General features: G+C 38.6%; 1 protein-coding gene across 1 annotated transcript in view; it reads right to left on the bottom strand.

Moving 5' to 3' along the window:
- Nucleotides 1–22779, bottom strand: part of ddx54 (DEAD (Asp-Glu-Ala-Asp) box polypeptide 54) — a 33988-nt gene that overhangs the window by 10476 nt on the left and 733 nt on the right. The window contains exons 2-15 of the mRNA XM_078227022.1: nt 21811–21937; nt 18811–18881; nt 17331–17519; nt 14412–14461; nt 14267–14308; nt 12945–13040; nt 10461–10582; nt 8511–8572; nt 5927–6058; nt 4477–4687; nt 3727–3861; nt 1743–1964; nt 1225–1298; nt 940–1137 (exon numbers count right to left, since the gene is read on the bottom strand). Coding sequence (XP_078083148.1) covers nt 940–1137; nt 1225–1298; nt 1743–1964; nt 3727–3861; nt 4477–4687; nt 5927–6058; nt 8511–8572; nt 10461–10582; nt 12945–13040; nt 14267–14308; nt 14412–14461; nt 17331–17519; nt 18811–18881; nt 21811–21937 — 1731 coding nt within the window. The remainder of the gene's footprint in view (nt 1–939; nt 1138–1224; nt 1299–1742; nt 1965–3726; nt 3862–4476; nt 4688–5926; nt 6059–8510; nt 8573–10460; nt 10583–12944; nt 13041–14266; nt 14309–14411; nt 14462–17330; nt 17520–18810; nt 18882–21810; nt 21938–22779) is intronic.

Raw genomic sequence — 22779 nt, 5'->3', positions numbered from 1 at the left:
AAAGAAGATACATTAAGTAACAAACATCATCTTTGACAAAACTGCTGGCACTGCTTTGAACTGCGGATGTATCCATAACCACAGAGGCTGAGTCGGATCCTCCGAATTCACCTGCAGCTGGGATTCTCCAGTTCTGCTCTAGTGAATGGAGATTTGGCTGAATGCCAAATTCTCCGTTCTCACTGGCAGCAGCGGCAGGGTGTGAACGATCGGATACTTCCAGCCTGTGGGTTAAAGAGGACAGCTCGCTACCACCATCTCAAGATCAAAGGATGGGCAAGAAGTACTTGTCCTGTCCACAACACTACATCCGAAGAATATTAAAAAATCTATTTTGAACTGCCACATTTTATATGTAAACATATGACAGATTAAGATTACGATATGCAGAACAGTCCAAATGCACATATTAGGCATCAATTCTAAAAGCAGAATGTGAATGGACATCACAGGCTAATTTTATAAATGTACTCAAAATGCTCTTTAGGGGACACAGCTTCTAAAAAACAAGACCTTCAATGTTTTTAAAACGTTTCACATCAAATGCGAAAAGGTACTTGCAGCCCTTCCAGTTAAACTTAGCCATAGCTAAGGTAATCATTAGGTAAATCCTCCCTGTCCTTCTATACTCAATAAGTGAGGCTCAGATGGGTAAATGTTATGTGACATGTTGTAGCACCAAGACAAACAAATCAAGAAGGTACCAGGTTCAAAATCTGGTCTGTCTTGAGTTAGCGGCTCCAACTAGGGTGGCAGCCAGAAGATAATTAACTGTAATATCGAAAAGTAAAAGTGGATTTTTTCTTACCACTATCACCACCAATAGCCGCTGTTAAAGCATGTCAAAGGAGGACAGAAATCAAGATAGACTGTGATGGTCCCTACTTTCAATAAGTATATAACTCCCTATCCTGAAATGAACATTAAAAAAAAACTAACCTCAATGTTATCTTCATCAGATTCCTGACCAGCAGGGAGCTCTGCTTCCATTCGGGTTGGCATGTTTTTGGAAACAGCTGCTTGCTTCTCTTCCTTCAATCGTTGAAACTTGCTTATAACCCGTTCCTGTTTACTTCGTTGAACTCGCATAATCTCACTTGCAGTGGTTTTATTTGTAGAATTGACTTCAAAAATGGTCTGTAAAATTGCAAAAGGAAACTATAGTTCTTGGTTTAAAAGCATTCATGAAATGGATTAAAAACACGAACAGAAGTATTTACTTACAGATTTTGCTTTATAGCTTTTGATACTATTAATAATTTTGAGTCTTTGAAGCTCTGTATCTTCTACGTTAATACCTTAAAAACAAGAGAACAATCAAGCTTGTAGTTTTATTCGTTCAAAATATCATTGCGACATATCTGCCTAAAACACCACTACTGGCAACATGTTTTAAAAATGAAAAATAGAAGTTACAATAGAAGAGGAAGCTCTCTGCTGTAAGTTCCCAACCACTGAATACATGATGCAAAGGTCAAATTGAACTTGTTTAGTGGGGATATTCAATCATTTTTCTTTTGGATGAGTTAATGTCCTGGGATATAAGCTCCAAAAGTTGTTTTGTAATTTTTGATCTTCTAGGGCTTCAATTTTTGTAACAATATTCTGAAGCTTCTTGTCGTGCAATTTATTTTAAAAGGTTACAAATTTACAAAGAACGTGTATTTTGTGACTGTAGTATCTCTTATCACCACAAAGTGACTAGCTAGCATTTTAAAATCTTAAATATATGTTTAACTTACCAAATGACGGATGAATGCCCAGTGTTGAAAAATCCATATCTCTAACTCTTTTTACTGATTCTGGAGAAGGATTTGGCCTTGACTTCAAGTACTGAGTGTAAGCATTCTCAGACACTCTTTTCAGGTTCTGAAGGTCCAGTGAAGCTTTATGGTCTGCTATAAGCAGTGATTCCTCATCATCTATTATATTCTGTGGTACCCTGCCGTATATTCCATTTGTATCTGAATATGCAAAAAGAAAGATTTAAAAATTCAGTCTGTGGCAGAGAGAGACAGTGGTTAGTAGCAGCTCACAGTGACACCTCCTGCAAAGATATGGTCATAACAGTTCCTTCTCTTCAATTAAAATAAAAACAGAAAATGCTGGAAAACCTCAGTAGGTCTGGTAGCATCTGTGGAGACAGGAACAGAGTTTGCTTCGAGTCTGTATGACTCTTCTCCCTCTCTTTAACTCTGAATAAATGTGATAGCACTGCTGCCTCTCAGCGCCAGGAACTCAGGTTCAATTCCCGGCTTGGGTCAGTGTGTGTGGAGTTCGCACGTTCTCCCTGTGTCTGTGTGGGTTTCCTCCAGGTGCTCCGGTTTCCTCCCACAGTTCGAAAGACGTGCTGGTTAGGCGCATTGGCTATGCTAAATTTTCTCTCGGTGTACCCGAACAGGCGCCGGAGTGTGGCGACTAGGGGATTTTCACAGTAACTTAATTGTAGTGTTAATATAAGCCTATTATGACACTAATTAATAAACTTTAACTTTATGGATTGTGTACTGTTTAAGAGGGGGCTGGAGTTAAATAGGTCAGAGATAGGTGGGTGCTCAGGAGGGATTTGACACAGGTGTCATGAGCAAAAGGCAAGGGAGTTTTAAAAACGAAAGTGACTGATAGCGACATAAAGGTAAGATAGCAGAATGTGTTAATAGCAAAACTAAGGGTCAGCGCTCTGTGAAAGTAAAACTTAACAAGCGACAGATGGCCCTGTGGGGGGAGGTCCATGACATCATTGTCAAATCTCTCCTGAGGTCCCAGCTATCCCTGACTTTTTTAGCTCCACTTGCTCCAACTCTCTTAAATAGCATAAAATCCATCACATTTCTCCTTCTTGAATGCTGAAGTGCCGTACAGATTCAAAATATTAATTATCTTTCTCTCCTTTATGGCCGGCATGGTGGCACAGTGGTTAGCACTGCTGCCTCACAGTGCCAGGGACCTGGATTCAATTCCAGCCTTGGGTCATTGTCTGTGTGGAGTTTGCACATTCTCCACGTGACTTTCCTCCAGGAGTTCTGGTTTCCTCCCACACAGCAAAGATGCGCAGGTTAGGTTAATTGGACATGCTAAATTACCCCTTAGTGTCAGGGGGATTAGCAGGGTAAATACGTGAGTTAGGGCCTGGGTGGGATTGTTGTTGGTGCAGCCTCAATGGGCCGAATGGCCTCTCACTGCACTGTAGGGATTTTATGATTCTCCACAGACGCTGCCAGAACTGCTGAGTTTTTCCGGCATTTTCTGTTTTAATTTCAGATTTCCAACATCCACAGTATTTTGCTTTTACTTTAATGTTTTGGTACACCTTTACTCTAAGAATTTAATAGTCAATCAACATCAAAAATTTTATGAAGTTGGAATTTTTGATTTGGTATGTTTAGCTTAAAGTTAGGATGCAAGAAATATTAATTATATGTCACAAGTTCTGGATGGTATTCTATAGTTGGGTAATGATTTAGTGCCAATGATGTACACGTGGCTCAATATTTTACATTGGATTAGCCAAATCAGTACTTGAAAAACTAGATGTACATTTTATAATACAAGCACAAATCGATTTTTTTCCCCAATTGCAGTTTGAAATAGAGGGCATAAATAATATGTAGAAGTCTAAGCCACACACAATCTGGTGGATTTGCTGGCGCTTAAAAAAAAAATGCATTCTGCTTTATTCAAAATAAGCAAAACAAACTTTACGAATGACCCAAAATGCATATTTACCTTCAGAATTCTCATCTTGACTTGCAAATTTGAGCGGCCGTCCAAGAAACAAATGTAAATCGTAAACATATGGAATTTCATCCATGGCTACCAATGAGTAAGCGGTACCACTTCTGCCAGCTCTGGCTACTCGACCTGATTCACAAATAACAATTTTATATGTCCCCTGCTATTTTATGAGCAGCATTACTATGTCATCTTAAAATAGCTTCCAATAAACATAAAATTTACTGGACAATTTAAATCTACAAAAATCTATTTAGAAGCGTGTGTACTTAAGATATTGACATAACAACACATTTCCAAAGTTGAATCCTCTTAAAAGTTCAAACTACAACTTCATGAGGATGTACAGCTTATGAAAGTAACTCGCAGAACACAATTACTACTGAAAAGATCACAAAGTTTTAAAACCAAAGAAAATCCCATGCAAGACTACTTGATATTCCACAAAGTCCAAGGTAAAAATCCAAGATAAAATGGATTTAAATCAGAAAAGAACTGCATTCAAAACATCATTTGCTTAAAATCTCCAAGATTATTGATAATTATGAGGGCAAACCACCTACTAACGTGAACCCACATCGGGAGGGTTTGTCACAGATTTATCAGTATAGTTATGAAAAAGAACAGGAAAGAACAGCTGACCCCTCAAGGTGGTCCTAATTTGCAGGGTGTATCCATCCATCCATCTCAACAGCATTTCAAGTCAATTATCTTAGGTTTGGAAATCTTAAATAACTTGCTTACCAACTCTATGCAAGAAAAGCTTGGCTTTGGATGGAAAGTTGTAGTTTATGACATTGTCTAACATGGGAATATCTATACCACGAGCTGCGACGTCAGTGACAATCATCACCATACACTTTCTGTGGACAAATTTCCCAATGTTGATTTTTCTTGCTGTTTGGTCTAGAGCGCTGTAGCTGTGAGAACAGTCAATACCTTGACTGGTGATTACCTGGTAGAAACAAAAATAATTAGTTCAAGCAAGTACACCCTTAGGATGTTTTCCCACAAAAACAAAACTATTACATGCTGGAAGTAAGCTATTAATGACAAACAGATTTTTCAAAGTATGGTCAGTCTATTTCTGGATGTATAACGCATAATCTTCATGTAATAAAAATTTTCTATGTATGATTTGTTAGGGAAGCAATTGATGAGTGAAAGTATCCTTTCCCAACTTATAAAAAGCATACTAATGCGGCTGAAGATACTGATATTGTGACACTTCTACATCAATTTTAACTTCAGGTTTGCATCCACAAAAAGCTACAGCTTCCAATCAGCCATCCAATCACACTAAAGCCAAGTGATGAGTGACATTAACAGCACTTGGGAGTTGTGCTAATCCAACATCAAGATAATTTAAAAAAAAATCTTGCAATCCAATAATGCCCTGGTTAACTTATATGCTTGGTTTCGAGCCTTTTTTATGCAATGAGGAAAAGGGTACGGTGTGAATTGTAGCCTGAGACTTCATACTTTGGTGCTATTGTCTCAGACCTGTTAAAAAAAAACTTAGTTTTTTTACAACTGCAGCTTAAAACTCAAGATTGACAGATAAACGTGCAATACAATTGATAAAAGCAAAATACTGCGGATGCTGGAATCTAAAACAAAAACAGAAAATGCTGGAACATCTCAGCAGGCCTGACAGCATCTGTGGGGAAAGAATAGAGCCAACGTTGAGTCTAGATGACCCTTCGTCAGAGCAATTGATTGGTTAACAATGACAAGCACCAACGCCAAATATTATTTATTCTCTGATGCTGGGTTCAATTTTGGCTACTTTGGGTGTAGGTTAATATGAAAAAAAGATTTGTTCTGACAACACACAAATTTAAGAAAATATATTGCCAGTAGGATCAATGTATTAAAGACCAAACGATGAGTAATTGCACCCTTACCAGAAAGGTATTGGACATTAATTGCATTCTTTACATTATTTATGTCATAATTTCCTAACTCCAATCTATTCTGGTGGTGCATTGAGAGGAGTGCAATTAATTTTTATTCTTTACCTGTCAGAATAATTGTTCAATTTTGAAATTTAACATGGTTTTAGTATTCAAAGGGGGGGCTTAAAACAAAGTCAAATTAAGCCAAATGGAGATCCTTGACAAACGCAGTTCTTCTGGCTAAGAGTTGCCATTTAGTTTGAACAACTTTGTACATCTTCACATTTGACACAAACCTCCTTTAAGTATTCCACATGATGTTTGGTAGCAGCAAAAATTACAGTCTGTTCTTGAGGTTTGATGATATTTCTCAACAAGTGAAGCAGAACAGCTGTCTTGTCATCGGCCCGCACGTGGAAAAATGCCAACTGTAAAAAACAAAATATAATGTTTTAATGGAAATGCACGTTAATTGTCTATTATTCTAAAATAAGATGATCAAGTCTGAGTTCTTAAAACAAGATAGACTACTCGACAGTCAAATTTCCTAATTCTTAATCACATAATTTGAAGCTCCCTGAACAATTAAATTATACTCATTTACTGTTACTTTTTAATTATCACCTCCCATAACGAATCAAATTCTCACCAGCTCAAATTTCATTCAGATCTGAACAGATTTAATCTAGATTTGTATAAATTTATTCACAACAATTTTGCAAATCATTTTGTATTTAGAAGACACAATGCATTTGAAAAGGTTATGAATATATGTATTGGGTGAAGGAGTAGGCTGTTCAGACCCTCAAGCCTGCTCCGCTATTTGATAAGATCACAGCTGATCTGATTGTGGCCTCAACTAGAATAGAATCATAGAATCACTGTAGTACAGGGGGAGGTCATTCAACCCATTGAGCCTGCACTGACAACAATCCCACCAGGCCCTATCTCCGTAACCCCACATATTTATCCCGCTAATCCCCCTGACACCAAGGGCCAATTTTGTATGGCCAATCCACTTAACTCTACTTTCCTCTCTACTTCCTATAACCTCTAACTTATTTGTTAATCAACAATCTAACTCAGTCTTAAAAATATTCAATGACCATACCTTCACTGCTCTAAAAAGAAGATAGCCAAGTTCCGCACACACGAGGACGGCCTCAACCGGGATATTGGGTTCATGTCACACTATTTGTAACTCTGCAGGTCCACAGTTGGGTGGACCTGCAGAGTTTCACTGGCTGTCTTGTCTGGAGACAATACACATCTTTTTAGCCTGTCTTGATGCTCTCTCCACTCACATTGTTTTGTTTCTTAAAGACTTGATTAGTTGTAAGTATTCGCATTCCAACCATTATTCATGTAAATTGAGTCTGTGTCTTCATATGCTCTGTTTGTGAACAGAATTCCCACTCACCTGAAGAAGGGGCTTGCAGCTCCGAAAGCTTGTGTGGCTTTTGCTACCAAATAAACCTGTTGGACTTTAACCTGGTGTTGTTAAACTTCTTACTAAAAAGAATTAACAACCCTCTGAAAATAAATCTCACCTCCTTCTTAAATTGGAGACCCTCTTGGGTGGAATTCACCCCCCAAAAATTCTAAGTGCTAAATTTGCATAAAAACTGCTTATTTTAGAGGGACTATCAAAATGCCCTAGTGTGAATCACGGTGAAAATCAGGGGCCGGGCCTATTCACGCATAGTGCTGAGCGAGCCACTGTGCATGAGCTGATCTGTCAGCACCAAGATTGGCGCATGCGCACTAGCCTGCACTGCCGGCCTCCCGATCGTTGGGTAGCTTGATCGCTAGATGCCAACTAGAGCAGCACAGCGGGCTGGGAGAATCTCCCCCCTTATTTTTATATTATGTCTCCTTGTTCTGGCCTCTCCCACAAGGGGAAACATCCTCTCACCCTGCTAAGACCCCTTAGGATCACCTTTCATTCCTCTAAACTTCAATGGATACAGATCTAACATGCCCAACCCTCTCTCACAAGATAATCCCTTCATTCTAGGAATCAGTGGAATGAACCTTTTCTGAATTGCTTCTAATGCAATTATATCCTCTTCCTTCCCTGAAGGACATTAGTGAACCAGATGGATTTTTTCAACAATCGACAATGGTTTCATGGTCATCAGTAGATTCTTAATTCCAGATTTTTTTTATTGAATTCAAATTCCACCATCTGCTGTGGCAAGATTTGAACCCGGGTCCCCAGAACATTAGATGAGTTTCTGGATTAATAGTCGAGCAATAATGCCACCAGGTCATCGCCTTTGGACTTAGTACTTCTGAAATGATCTCACCAAAGCCTTGTATAACTCTAGCAAAACTTTCCTACTTTTATATTCCATTCCCCTTGCCATGACAGCCATTTGCCTTCCTAATCACCTCCTGTACCTGCACACTAACCTTTTGCGATTCATGTATCTGGGCATCCACATCCCTCTATACCGCAGAGTTTGGTGATCACTCTCCATTTAGTTGTACTGTTTTTCTGTTGAAGTGGATACGTTCACACTTTCCAATATCATATGCCATCTGCCAGTTTTTGGCCACTCACTTAACCTATCTATATCCTGTCACCAACTCCTTATATCCTCTTCAATTGCAGATTGTTACAATTGATAAGAATGACTATTTCATCATTGGTGCTGTTACAGAAACAGGTAATTGTAACAGGCCTAGCTTTTGGACAAATGAATGTTGCAATATAACTGTACCAGATGTACTTACTGTAACTCTCCACAACAAAGATATGCTCTAAGTTTAAACTTAATAATGCCATACTCTGTACAGTGTAACTTTGAAAGATTAAACACACTTCTTTCCTCTGTTTTTATTTTACACGGCATATCATTATAAAAAATTTCTTACTTGTAGCTGCTCATTCAGTTTAGTGTCCACATCTAACCGGATTAATACTGGTTCCATCAAACCTGGAAAGGTGCATGTTTAAAAATTATTTTATTAAGTAGCTTTTCAAACTTTACAGACAAAAAACAGATCACTACAAGTTATAAAAATATTATAGTTCATATTAACAAGAAAATGACAAATAGACTATTTTTGAACAGCTTATTGCTGACATATATTTAAGCTTCCATTTACGTACTCAGAAATACTTAAAACAATTAAAAAGGGGGTGGGGGGAGGGCTCATTAAAATCGATCCATTTAGGGCTTTCAATGGGACACATGACTAACCTTTAGCTGTTACTTTTCCTCAATTTCAGATACAAATTTTTACATTATACAGAAATTAAACATGATAGTAAACGACTATTTTCGATGTAAAAAAACAGAATCCATTGAAATATAATGCAGCATATATTTATTCCACCTGAGAGCTACTGACTGAGCAGAAGTTTAAATACATAAATACCCTTACTACCACTATGCACCTTGCCATTGAATTGTTTGGGCATTTTCTGAGACACATAACTTTGGCAGTGCTAATGTATAAAAATACCCAAGGGAAAAACAGTGACAAAGCACATGATGGCATAATTTCAGTTCAGTATTTCAGTGTTTGCCTGCTCAACAACAATTCTAAAATGTGTGTGTTCTATTGAGTAGACAAAAATATGGATAAAGATTTCAGTTGTTAACAAAGGTCCATCACTCAAACCAGCCTTCCATCCGTTGACACTATCTACACTTCCCGCTGCCTCGGAAAAGCAGCCAACATAATCAAGGGCCGCATACAACCCAGACATACTCTTTTCCACCTTCTTCCACTGGGAAAAAGATGCAAATGTCTGAGGTCACGTACCAACCGACTGAAGAACAGCTTCTTCCCTGCTGCCATCAGACTTTTGAATGGACCTACCTTGCATTAAGTTGATCTTTCTCTACACCCTAGCTATGACTGTAACACTACACTCTCCACTCGCTCCTTTCCTTCCCCATGTACGATATGCTTTATCTGTATAGCGCACAAGAAACAATATTTTTCACTGTATATTAATACATGTGACAATAATAAATCAAATCAAATCAAGACCTCACGCATAGGGCTGTACGGTCTTGCACGTTCTTGTGTAAAGTACATTGTACCAGTAAATTAACTAACATTTTAAACTAAAAATTTATAGCTGCAATTAGATTTTAACATTTGCACGCTGTTCTTTATCCAGAAATTGAATAAAAACCGATCATTTTTGGCACAGCGGTTAGCACTGCTACCTCGCAGTGCCAGGGAGCTGGGTTCGATTCCCGGCTTGGGTCACTGCCTGTGCGGAGTCTGCACATTTCCCCGTGTCTGCATGGGTTTCCTCTGGGTGCTACGGTTGCCTCCCATAGTCCAAAAGATGTGTGGTGACTGGGGGAAGCCTACTTGTGACACTAATAATAAATAAACTAAAAAGATTCTGCCCCTCTATTATTATGCCAATTTTCTCTCCTCCTCTAATTAAGGCTCTTTGCTGAGATACAATTACATACGCTCCAGCCACTCTATCAACTCAGCACCCGTTCATCAATCTAGATACTGACAAGAAATATTGCCTCTGAATCCAAAAGATGCTCATCCAGACAGGCGTATTTCAAGTAGGGAGAGACTGAAAGCAATCAGAATAGTACTCCGGGATGATTCTCCAATCCTTAACCTAAAATAAACAAGCACAGCACGACCTACCATTACCACAGCTGAAGTCAGTTAATGCCACAGATTAGAATTGAATCTGGCATTTTCCTGTTCTTTATGTTTTAGTTACTCACTGCCCATCCACTGGAACCAGAGATTAGATTGTGGCCAACAACTTGCTCTTTCATTTAAAATAAATGAGATTATATAAAAACAAAGCAAGGCAATAATATCCTTTACCAGCACGTGCAAACTCCACCAGTTGCTTCGGCAATGTGGCTGAAAACAGCAAAGTCTGTCTGGAGTCTGGCAACCTTCTGATAATCTCTTGCAAGTGCTCTGCAAATCCCATCTCGAACAACCTGGCACAAAACAAAGGTTTACAGCAGATTTTAGTTTTGTACCATTAGCAAACATTTCTATTCTCTACATCCTCTACTTTGTCCTTGTGAAATATGTTACATATTGACTATTGGCACATTTACAAAGAGAGTCATTCACCAATGTTTACACGTCAGGCAGTACGAGAGAACAGTCACCCTATTCAGATTAATCTTAGTGTGGCAGTAATTTTATATTCAAAACTTTCCAGATTCATGATTGTGCTTCCATGATCAGTATAGTCTATAATTAATCATAAAGGTAGGACAGAACTTTTTGCCAATGCACTGTTACGATCCCAGTTGATGTTCTAACTAGAAAGATCCTATTCTCCCCAGAACTGGTCCCAATGTCTCAGAAATTTGATGCCTTCCTTCCAATACTAGCTTTCCAGTTATATATTGAATTGCTCTTAAAAGTGGTGCAGAAACTTTGTTTAAAAGTGTCATTTGTAAAATCTGGACGGAATTCTGGAATGCGAACCGCTAAATGAAAGTATTATTCCAAGAAACGATTTTAAAAAGCATGTTTTGGGAGTGTTTGGAAACTCTTGTGACAATCAGTTGGAGGGAGTTCTGAGGAGAAATTCACAGCCATTAACTTGAGTGTGAATACTAATGTAGCTTCAAATATACTGTCACCCGTGTTCATCTTAAAATCTGTGTGTAATTGTTAAGCTCAGGGGTGAATAGTGGAGTGCATCGTAATCCATTTTTTCCATGTTTAATAATTTTTTTCTTGTTGTAAAAACTAATTAGCAGTCCTATGACTATGTTCCTCCGCATTTGATTAAAAAAAAGTAAAAGTTATGGCCTTCTCTCCCAGTTCTGGGGAGAATAGGATCTGTATAAATCTACACTTGAACAGGACCGGGACAAACAGCCTCGGAAGAAGGTTTGCTACTGCTGTTGGGCAGGGTTTAAACTAGATTGACAGGGGAATGAAAACCATGGGCAATTTCAGATCAGACAAATTCACAGCACGGAACGGGAGACAAAATTATATATAATATATATATATAACATATTATAATATATACATATATGTATATTATGCATATCATATTAATAACAATGATGCCTATGTTGTCAAAGCACAAAACGATATCAAATCTTTGGGCCCAAGCTTGGTATTATCTATGCTTTAGCAATTTGTCGATGATGAGGTAGACAAGGAATGGCATCCTTACTAACACAAAGATTAGGAAATGGGTTATGCCAAATAGACGGTGATCAGGAATTGGAATAGGCCAATAGAATGTCACGATATCGGGTGGCGTATCACAATTGGCTGAGGTAATCTGTCATAATAAGATTTACACAATAATAAAATAGAATTGTATTCAGCTAATTAGCAGGAAAAACTTAGAGAAGAGAAAGGTATAATTGTATTGAATTTTGGCACAAAGTATTAGATCTTCGGAAAGGCTTTCTGGCACTCTACCGCTTGGCAATCTGAAGGCCTCCCTTCGGCAGTAGATTAATGTTTTGTCTTTTTGTATGTTCTATATGCTTAAATAAATTTTAGTACGCTTTAAGCTGAGAATTTGCTTTTGCGAGATTTAATTTTCAAGAATACTTAGTTTTTCTAAGAGATTAGGCCACCATCGAAAGTTCCCCAACTACAAATGGGAATACGGCAGTTGCGCCTTTGTGATGAAATGTTAAATCAAAGCCATGTCTGCCTCCCAAGTGAGTGCAAAATGACCTTAAAAGTCATCATTAAAAGTAAAGCAGGAGAGTTGTGTCCTACCAACATTTATCCTTTCACCAACCCTATGACATGATCTGATCATTTATTTCGTTGCTATTTGTGACACCTTGCAGTGCATAAATTGGCTGCTGTGGTTCCTAAATTACAATAGTGACTACATTTTAAATAAAACGGCATGGATCATAATGTTCTTGAGATGTCCTTTAGTCACGAAAAGTACGATATATAGACACTGCTCCATGATGTTCCCAATGGTGGGAGAGTCCAGAACTAGGGGTCGTAGTTTGAGGATAAAGGATAAACCTTTTAGAACGGAGGCGAGGAGAAATTTCTTCACTCAAAGAGCAGTGAATGTGTGGAATTCACTCTCACAGAAAGTAGTTGAGGCCAAAATGTTGTCTGATTTCAAGAAGAAATTAGATAAAGCTCTTGGGGCTAAACAGATTAAGGGATATGGGATCAGGATATTGAATTTGACGATCAGCCATGATCAAAATGAATGGCAGAGCAGGCTCAAAGGGCCTCCTTCGGCTTCTAGTTTCTATGTTTCTTTAAAACTTAGATATTAGGTTGCATTATTAAAATCACCAATATCATTCAGCAATAATAATAGAAAGAGATAAATTTTACCTGTCAGCTTCATCAAAGACCACGTATTCAACATTGTACAGCTTTAGGTTCATTTCCACAGCGACATGCATTAAACGACCTGGTGTGCCAATTATTCTGTAAAATGAACAAACTGTGCAGGTTATAAGTCTACATAAAATCATTCCTGGTGTGTAAATATTTAAGGTACTCATTAATTCAATGTCACATATCTCGCATTCACTGGTAATTGCCTGAATACTTAATGACTGAACTGCTCAGCTGACAGAGTCAATTTTCTCTTACCTAAATTAAGGAATTCAGATGGATTAAGTATAACACTAATTGAAATAATAAGAATCTCTGATGCTCATAATTTGTTAGTAAGGTTTTATTAGCTGTAGTAATAAGGTACTAGCAGTGGTAAAGCCTATTAGTAGTAGTAGCAGCAGGAGCGAGAACCCAGAAGGCTATGTTGCCTGCCTGGTGCCAGGGTTCAGGACACCTGCGCTTAGCTGAAGATCAACTTGCAGTGGGAAGGGGGAGGATCTTGTTGTTGTGACTCACATTTACCAGCCCTAATGAGAGAAATTATTTAAAAACCTTGAAGCACAGAGCAGAAAGAAATTGTTTGAGCTATCCAATTCAAGGTTTATTTTTCATAGTTTTGTTTATTTGTAAATTACTCCTAAATTTCAGCCTGTCTTGACCAATTTACTTTTCATTGCTAAAGCTGATATGACCTAATGCTCTCTAGAGTCACCCATCAAGAGAGACCAGCATGCATGAATTTCCTCCATGTATAAATAAAAACATGTCAACTAAAAATCAAGAGCTGAACGCATGATTTGGCTCATGCTCATCCTTTAGTGCAAAGTCTTGAGCACTCATGCTCCAACATTGAATCACATTATGCTGTCCCCAAACTACCACAAAAAGACCAATTTCATTAGCATGCCCACGTTTTTCCCCCCCAGCTACGTTGGACAACATTGCTAATTTAGCATTCCTATCGTGGCATTCTCTTCACATCAACAAATGTAAAACGAAAATTATTTCAGGTAACACTTCATTTCAATAAAGAACATTACAAAACTTTGAGTTTAACTGTTTGTCCAATTCTTTACAGGAGATATTTCTAATTCTTTACAGAGGATATTTTTAAAGACAATAAAATTCACAAAGTTTGTTTGATAAAAGGAATTTCAGGTCGTCGCGGATCTTAATAATGCACAAACCAAAGCCTTGTTCTATCACAAGATAGATTTGGTACTGCACTTGAAGAAATTAATAAAACTAATTCTAGGGATCATCGCAAGTGGTTAGTCATCATCAAATAACGTTCAAGAAAAAAGTTAACTTACATATCAGGATTTTCATGAAGTGCTTCAAACTGATCCTCCATTCTAAAAAGAAAAGTATCACACATCCCATTACATTCTTGGTTTTGCTTGGTTCAAGTAAATTACACCATCAAAAGTACAGATTACCATCCAAAAAGATACTCACTTGTCTCCGCCCAAGATTAAAGCTGTTTTGAAGCCAGCAAATTTTCCAAGCTGCAAATAAAGATAGATCAGAAAATTGTGTGCAGTAAAGCTTTTGTTTATATTTTGATAATGAATGGTATATTTATTCAACACAAGCATGAAGCATTTGTCAAGGCTCTATAACCAGCATTAAATAAATATTCCAAAATAAAATCTGAAATATGTAATAGATAACTCTGGACCACAATTCTTAATCTGGACAATATCCGTGCTTTATTTATACAAATAATATAATCTTTTCTTTAATATTAGTTTAAAAGATAAAATATCCTATTAAGTGGAATTAATACACAAACACATCCAGATGAAAAAACTATGCTCATTCTTTGGATTTATTAGTTCCAATCAGCAGTAAAGAAGTAACTACACACATTATGTATCAAGGAAAACTGTACTGGAGTAAGGAAGCACCAAAGGCACATTCCATAGCAGCACGGTGGCACTGCTGCTTCACAGCACCAGGGACCCGGGTCACTGTCTGTGTGGGGTCTGCACGTTCTCCCCGTGTCTGCATGGGTTTCCCCAGGGTGCTCCAGTTTCCTCCCACATTCTGAAAGATGCGCTGGTTAGGTGCATTGACCTGAACAGGCACTGGACTGTGGCGACTAGGGGAATTTCACAGTAACTTCATTGCAGTGTTAATGTAAGCCTTACTTGTGACTAATAACTTTAACTTTATATCAGTAATGTAACTCTAACTATGTTTTGTCCAGTTACATTTTATAATATACAAAATTATGATTTTAGAACATAGAACTGTACAGCACAGAACAGGCCCTTCGGCCCACGATGTTGTGCTGAGCTTTATCTGAAACCAAGATCAAGCTATCCCACTCCCTATCATCCTGGTGTGCTCCATGTGCCTATCCAATAACCGCTTAAATGTTCCTAAAGTGTCTGACTCCACTATCACTGCAGGCAGTCCATTCCACACCCCAACCACTCTCTGCGTAAAGAACCTACCTCTCATATCCTTCCTATATCTCCCACCATGAACCCTATAGTTATGCCCCCTTGTAATAGCTCCATCCACCCGAGGAAATAGTCTTTGAACGTTCACTCTATCTATCCCCTTCATCATTTTATAAACCTCAATTAAGTCTCCCCTCAACCTCCTCCGCTCCAGAGAGAACAGCCCTAGCTCCCTCAACCTTTCCTCATAAGACCTACCCTCCAAATCAGGCAGCATCCTGGTAAATCTCCTTTGCACTCTTTCCAGCGCTTCCACATCCTTCTTATAGCGAGGTGACCAGAACTGCACACAATATTCCAAATGTGGTCTCACCAAGGTCCTGTACAGTTGCAACATAACCCCACGGCTCTTAAACTCCAACCCCTTGTTAATAAAAGCTAACACACTATAGGCCTTCTTCACAGCTCTATCCACTTGAGTGGCAACCTTCAGAGATCTGTGGATATGGACCCCAAGATCTCTCTGTTCCTCCAGTCTTCAGAACCCTACCTTTGGCCCTGTAATCCACATTTAAATTTGTCCTACCAAAATGAATCACCTCACATTTATCAGGGTTAAACTCCATCTGCCATTTTTCAGCCCAGCTTTGCATCCTATCTATGTCTCTTTGCAGTCTACAACAGCCCTCCACCTCATCCACTACTCCACCAATCTTGGTGTCATCAGCAAGCTTACTGATCCACCCTGCCGAGCTTTATCTGAAACCCCTCCTCCAAGTCATTAATAAAAATCACAAATAGCAGAGGACCAAGCACTGATCCCTGTGGCACTCCGCTAGCAACCTGCCTCCAGTCCGAAAATTTTCCATCCACCACCACCCTCTGTCTTCGATCAGATAGCCAGTTACCTATCCAATCTGCCAACTTTCCCTCTATCCCACACCTCCTTACTTTCATCATAAGCCGACCATGGGGGACCTTATCAAATACCTTACTAAAATCCATGTATATGACATCAACTGCCCTACCTTCATCAACACACTTTGTTACCTCCTCAAAAAATTCTATCAAATTTGTGATGCACGACTTGCCCTTCACAAATCTGTGCTGACTATCCCGGATTAATCCGCAGTTAAAGTATGTAAAGTTAAAGTATGTAATTTATTGTTTATGAAGCTATTTTGAATGTTTTTAAGAGTTATGGTAAGATGTTACACAAATACAAAGATTTTTCTTTGCTTGATGAATTAGGTTTCCTACATTGCAAAATGGCTGTAGTAAAAATATACTTAATTGAGTGGAAAAAATTATTGAGATATCCGACGGTTATAAAAAGCGTTCTATAAATGCAAATATTTTCTTTTTTGTGTGACGGACAATTTTGAGACACGAATATTTTGATTTATTTGAGACTATCTGCTCCTGATATTTAACTTCTTGTTGGCTTGCCTGACATGAAAAATCAATTCAGTAAGAAGTCTAACAACACCAGGTTAAAGTCCAACAGGTTTATTTGGTAGCAAATGCCACTAGCTTTCGGAGCGTGCTGCTCCTTCGTCTGAAAGCTAGTGGCATTTGCTACCAAATAAACCTGTTGGACTTTAACCTGGTGTTGTGAGACTTCTTACTGTGTTTACCCCAGTCCAACGCCGGCATCTCCACATCATGGAAAAGCAAGACAGAGAACACTCAGTCAGACATAAAGATATACTACAGCTGTCCTAATCTGTTCAAATTTTACCCATCACTTCGTGTGATTGCTTAATAATGCAGTTTGTTTTTAACAGTTTAAATTCTCCTGGAATGGTAAGAATTTCAAAATGGTACTGAAAAAACACTTTAAGGCCTCTACTGTAGCAATATGAATGCAACAAACTATTTAGGAACCAAATAACTGTTAGATTCCATGCTTGCTAATCTAATTCCAGATTTATTGAATACATAAAGCCAGAAGGAAGTATTTTACCTCTTTTGTGAACTTCATGGTCTGTAATGCCAGTTCTCTAGTTGGAGTCAGGATTAAAGCTCTTGCTCCTGACTGAGCATTGTGCACCTTCAGCTGTTCAAACAATGGAATAAGAAATGCTGCCGTCTTACCACTACCTGTCCTAGCCATAGCAACGACATCCTTGCCATCCAGTATCAGCGGGATAGTCTAAAACCAAGAACAGATTTTTATCTCAAAAATATGCAAGTGAAATAATTCCTCAAGGTAAACTTTCAAACTGTGGTAATTCATTTTCCAAAATACAGAAATCATCTACCTCTTGAAAATTCGCTGGTCAAAATCAAGTTGCTTCCCTTTCTCAAATTTGATCATTATTCCCCTGTACACAAACTGAGCTGCTAATCACAACAGAGCTAACAGTCAAGATGCTGTTTGGAAAGTTTATTCCCTACCAAACTTATTCAAAATGTACTGAAATTATTTGGGGAGTTGGTCAACACTGCTCTTTCGCATGCATTTATAGTCAGCTGAAGATCAGCAGAGGTCTGATAGCAGAAGAGTTGCTTGCTATCTCTGCTGAGGAGAAAGCAGCATGCAAAGCAAGAACAATTTATAATCATTTTAACCTGATTGATGGTTGAGATTCAACTATGACACAGAGGTTGCAGTTACAAATATAAACCTGGCAAGTGCAGAAACTGTTCACATGGATTTTAAAGTTTGAAAACAATGATAACACAACTGAATGAAAATGTTAACTACATATAATTTTTTCATCCATTCTATGGGTGTGAACATAGCTGAGAAGGTCAGCTTTTATCGCCTATCCCTAACTGCCATTGAGAATGTGGAGGTGAACTGCCTTCTTGAACACTGTAGTTCATGTGGTGTAGTTATGACCAATGTTTGACTCTTCTGTAACAGTTTGATAGAATTTAATTAGGCCATTTCATAGGATGTTTAAGAGTCAATGGCATTGCTGGAGTCACATGTAGGTCAGGCTGAGCTACATAAGACTGTAGCTGAAGGACATAAGTGAAACCGATGAGTTTTCACAACAATCTGGTAGTTTCATGATCACTGTTAATGAGAACAGCATTTTTATTCCAAATTAATTTGTAGTAGGATTTAAACACAGGTCCCCAGAGCATTAGTCCATACCTCTGGAATACTAGGTCTAGCAACATTACTATTACACTAACGCTCCCTTCCTTATTTTTAAAAAATTTCCTTTTATTTGAGAATACCTTTTCATGTAGAGCGTATCATATATTTTATCTGTTGATGAAGAACCATCAAATGTACAATTTTTATCTGGTCATTTTTATGGTAGCCTTTTATTTTGATCATGAATGAATAACTATCACAAATTGGTGCCATTAGCACAATATAAATAAACAATGATTTTCACCCATGATGTTTCCTCTATATGTGCGAATTTATAACAAAAATCGTTGTGGCAATGATTTGCTCTAATATTAGCACCACGACAAGTTACCTTTCTCTGAATTGGTGTTGGTACTTTGTATCCTTTCTTCATTATGCCTTTAAAAACAGGAAAACTTAAACCTGTGGAAAAACAAAAGTTATCAATTTTGTAATAGCCATTTTGTACAAATGTTAAAAAATGTATAATTTCTGCATAACATCGCTGTGCAGTGTTGGCTGCCACAATTGTGGTGTTTGATGCACACACTCTGATACCAGAATATCTCTGCAATGACTGCATTAATATGACAGCATGAAGCTAGCCAGCAAACCAGACAGGAATATCTAAGGCACCAAGAAAAAGTAAATGGGGGCGATTTCCCCAGCTAAAGCAGGCTGGGAGACATAAGCGGAGGCCATTTAGCAGGATTCCTGCTGGGCGCCACGGCCTCTGGGCCCCAGATTGCCGGCGGCGTCAGCTCTACGTTGAAAATTGGTGTGGAGCTGATTAAAATATTTAAATCTTCATTTGAATCTGATTAGTAGGTCCGGGACTGAAGAAAAAACCAACGGGAGTTATTCCAGTTTTTTTATGTGAATTTGGCACTTCGAATATCTTTGGGAGAACCCCGGCCAATACAGTAAAAGGCAAACAGAAAGATATGCAAAGCAATTAATTTATAAAAAATTAAGCAAGTCTTCCTGTCACATTTATATATTCAAATTTTTAACTATGTAATGCAGTTTTTGTCCAGAAAATATTACTTGTCACATATTTGCATAGATATCTACATTTACAGTCAAATTAAAATTACTTTGTAGCTACACATTTATCGGTCTGTGGCACCTCAACTGTACATTTCTATAGTGTTCAGTTTATAAGCATACGTATTAAGAGGAGTAGGCCACTCAGACCCTCAAGCCTGTTTCGCCATTCAATAAGATCATGGCTGATCTGATTGTAACCTCAAACCCACATTCTGGCCTACCCTGATAACCTTCCACCCCCTTGTTAATCAAGAATCTACCTAGCTTTGCCTTAAAAATATTCAAAGGTTCTGCTTCCACTGCTTTTTGAGGAAGAGAATTCTAGAGACTCACAGCCATCTGAGAAGCAGAAACTCTTATGTTCCAAATTTCTCTGACTTTGTTAAATAGCAAAACTTATGGCAACTTGAAATAAAGTATTGCAAAAAATTAAGACCAGGACGTGCGACTTTGAAACATAAATTGAATTATATATGCACATCTTAACCAAAATGTTCTCCACCCTGTTTTTCATTTAAATAATGTTTCCTCTTGACTAATGCTTGCAACAGGACAACAACCAACAGTTCAATTTTTGTTTTTAATTTAAAACTGTTTCGTCAGTTACATCTGGTTTTAAACCAGATGATGATGCATCTGTTTACGAAAACGTGAAGATAGAACATGCAACAGAATTAGGATAAATCATATGGGATCCCACAAGGGTCAGTGTTGGGACGCCTTTGGAGTAAAATGTAGGTGTCTGATTAGTAAATTTGCAATGATACAAAAATTTGGGGAGAAGCTGATCGTGAGGAGGAATGTCAGAGGATATAAATCGGCTGGAGACCTGGGCCAAAAGATGGCAGTTGGAATTTAATCCAGACAAATGTGCGGTGATGCGATTTGGAAGGTCTACTGCAGAAGGAAAGTATATAATAAATGAAATATTAACATGCAGAGGCATCTAGGTGTGCAGATCCACAGTTCCCTAAAGGTGGTAATTCAGGTGGACAAGGTGGTCAAGAAGGCATATGGTATGCTGGCATTCATCAGTCGGAGCGTTGAGTATAGGAATTGGAAAATTCTGTTGCAGTTGTATAAGACTTTGGTTAGGCCACATTTGGAGTATTGTGTACAATTCTAGTCGCCACACTACCAGTAGGACATTAATGCTTTGGAAAGAGTGCAGAAGAGATTTACCAGGATGTTGCCTGGTTTGGAGGATATGCACTATGAAGAAAGGTTGAACAAACTTGGACTGTTTTTATTGGAGTGTCGGAGGATGAGGGGGACCTGATAGAGGTTTACAATATTATGACAGGCTTGGATAGAGTGGATAGTCAGAGTTTTTCTCCCTAGGTCGAAGAGTCAATTACTCAGGGGCATAGAATAGAATATTAGTGTAGAAGGCAGCCATTCGGCCTATCGAGTCTGCATGACCACAGTCCCACTCAGGCCCTATCCCCATAACCCCATGCATTTAGTTAGTCCTCTGACACTAAGGGGCAATTCAGCATGGCCAACCCTCCCAACCCGCACATCTTTGGAGTGTGGGAGAAAACCGGAGCACCCGGAGGAAACCCATGCAGATGTGGGAAGAACGCACAAATGCCACACAGTGACCCAAGCTGGGAATCGAACCCAGGTCCCTGCTGCTGTGAGGCAGCAGTGCTAACCACTGCGCCACAGTGCCACCAGGTTGGTTGAAAGTGAGAGGGAGAAAGTTTAAAAGAGATGCAAGGGCAAGTTTTTCACACAGAGAGTGGCGAATGCTTGGAAAGCGCTGCCGGAGGTAGTGGTGGAAGCAGATTTTATAACAAAGTTCAACAGGCATCTGGATAGACACATGAATAGGCAGGGAATAGAGGCATATGGACCACATAGAGGCAAGAAAATATTAGATTAGGGAGGCATCTGTGTCAGCACAGACTTGGTGTGCCAAAGGGCCTGTTCCTGTGCTGTTCTTTGTTGCAGCATCTTGTAATAAAGAAACTGCTTCTGTTGGGAGAAATACTATTTTGTGCCCTTGCTGATCGTCTATTTAGGTTGTTGAACACTGAGATGAAGCCGAATATGAAACATCTGCACCACTTTTAACAAATGCCATAGAGCACAGCTCTAGATGAATTGAGAACAGCATACTACAGTATCTAGATTATGTTTTAAGAAAATGAACATCGGGGTTATGTCTACTAAATGGAAAAACAAACTACTTAGGTCATAACTGGTTTGTCAAGGACTACATAAATTAACTTGCTAGAACTTTAGTGGCTCAAATGATCAAAAAAGTAATTCAAGTATCAGAAGCTGTTGGGTGTACCCATTGACTGAAAGCCTCCTGACTTCTTCTTCTTCTTATTCTGTTGTCGGACCATCTCACGGGTGTCTGGTTCCACGTCTGATGGACAATCGGCTGAAGGAAAGCTTGGTAAATGTCTGAAGCTGCACTGTGAAAGTAATTAAACCCAGATAATTACATTTAAGTTATCTCTGAAATAACTTCATTTACAATTAATTAGATTCTGAGCAAAATCAATTTCTAGTGTACATTCAAACTAAAAACAAACTTTTTAGTGCAAATCCTCACAACTGAATGTTATTGCTTCCTTGTTTTCTGTAGGATAATGAAAAATATCTAAAGGTACCATGTAAGATGAGTTTTGAATTAAGGCATCACAGTCTGCATGGCTAGATTTACAGAGGTAATCTCAGCAATAAATATAAATCCACAATGATTCATATCAGGCATCAGTTCATCAGCAAGGATAAACAATCATTGACTCAATACACAAAACCAGCTACTCTTAAGGCTTTGGTTAACAGATTTTTTAAAAGAATGTTCCATATAGGATCAATGCATTTAAATGGGAGCCAGGTAAAGGCATGAAAAGAAAAATAGGATATGTTGATAGCTTCAGATGAAGTCGGGTGAGTGGAAGCTCATGTGAAGCAAGAATATCACTATAGACTAATAGGGTTGAATCATCTGTTTCTGTGCCATACACTACATTTATTGAATGGAGGGCAACTTTTTGAACAAAAATCTTACGCTGTTAGTTAGCTGTCACAGAAGAGAGATGAGAAAGATCAGAGCCACTCAGCCCTTTTCAACAAAGATCCTAAAGAAATAAGCTAAAATATTTACATTCACCAGATAGGGCGACATAGTGGCACAATGGTTCACACTGCTGCCTCAGCACCAGGGACCCAGGTTCGATTCCCAGCTTGGGTCACTTTCTGTGGAGTCTGTGCGTTCTCCCCGTGTCTGTGTGGGTTTCCTCCCACTGTC

Source organism: Mustelus asterias, chromosome 13 (assembly GCF_964213995.1).
Source record: "Mustelus asterias chromosome 13, sMusAst1.hap1.1, whole genome shotgun sequence".
Classification (NCBI taxonomy): Eukaryota; Metazoa; Chordata; class Chondrichthyes; order Carcharhiniformes; family Triakidae; genus Mustelus; species Mustelus asterias.
Note: the sequence above shows the minus strand (reverse complement) of the source record. Positions and strands in the feature narration are given on the sequence as shown.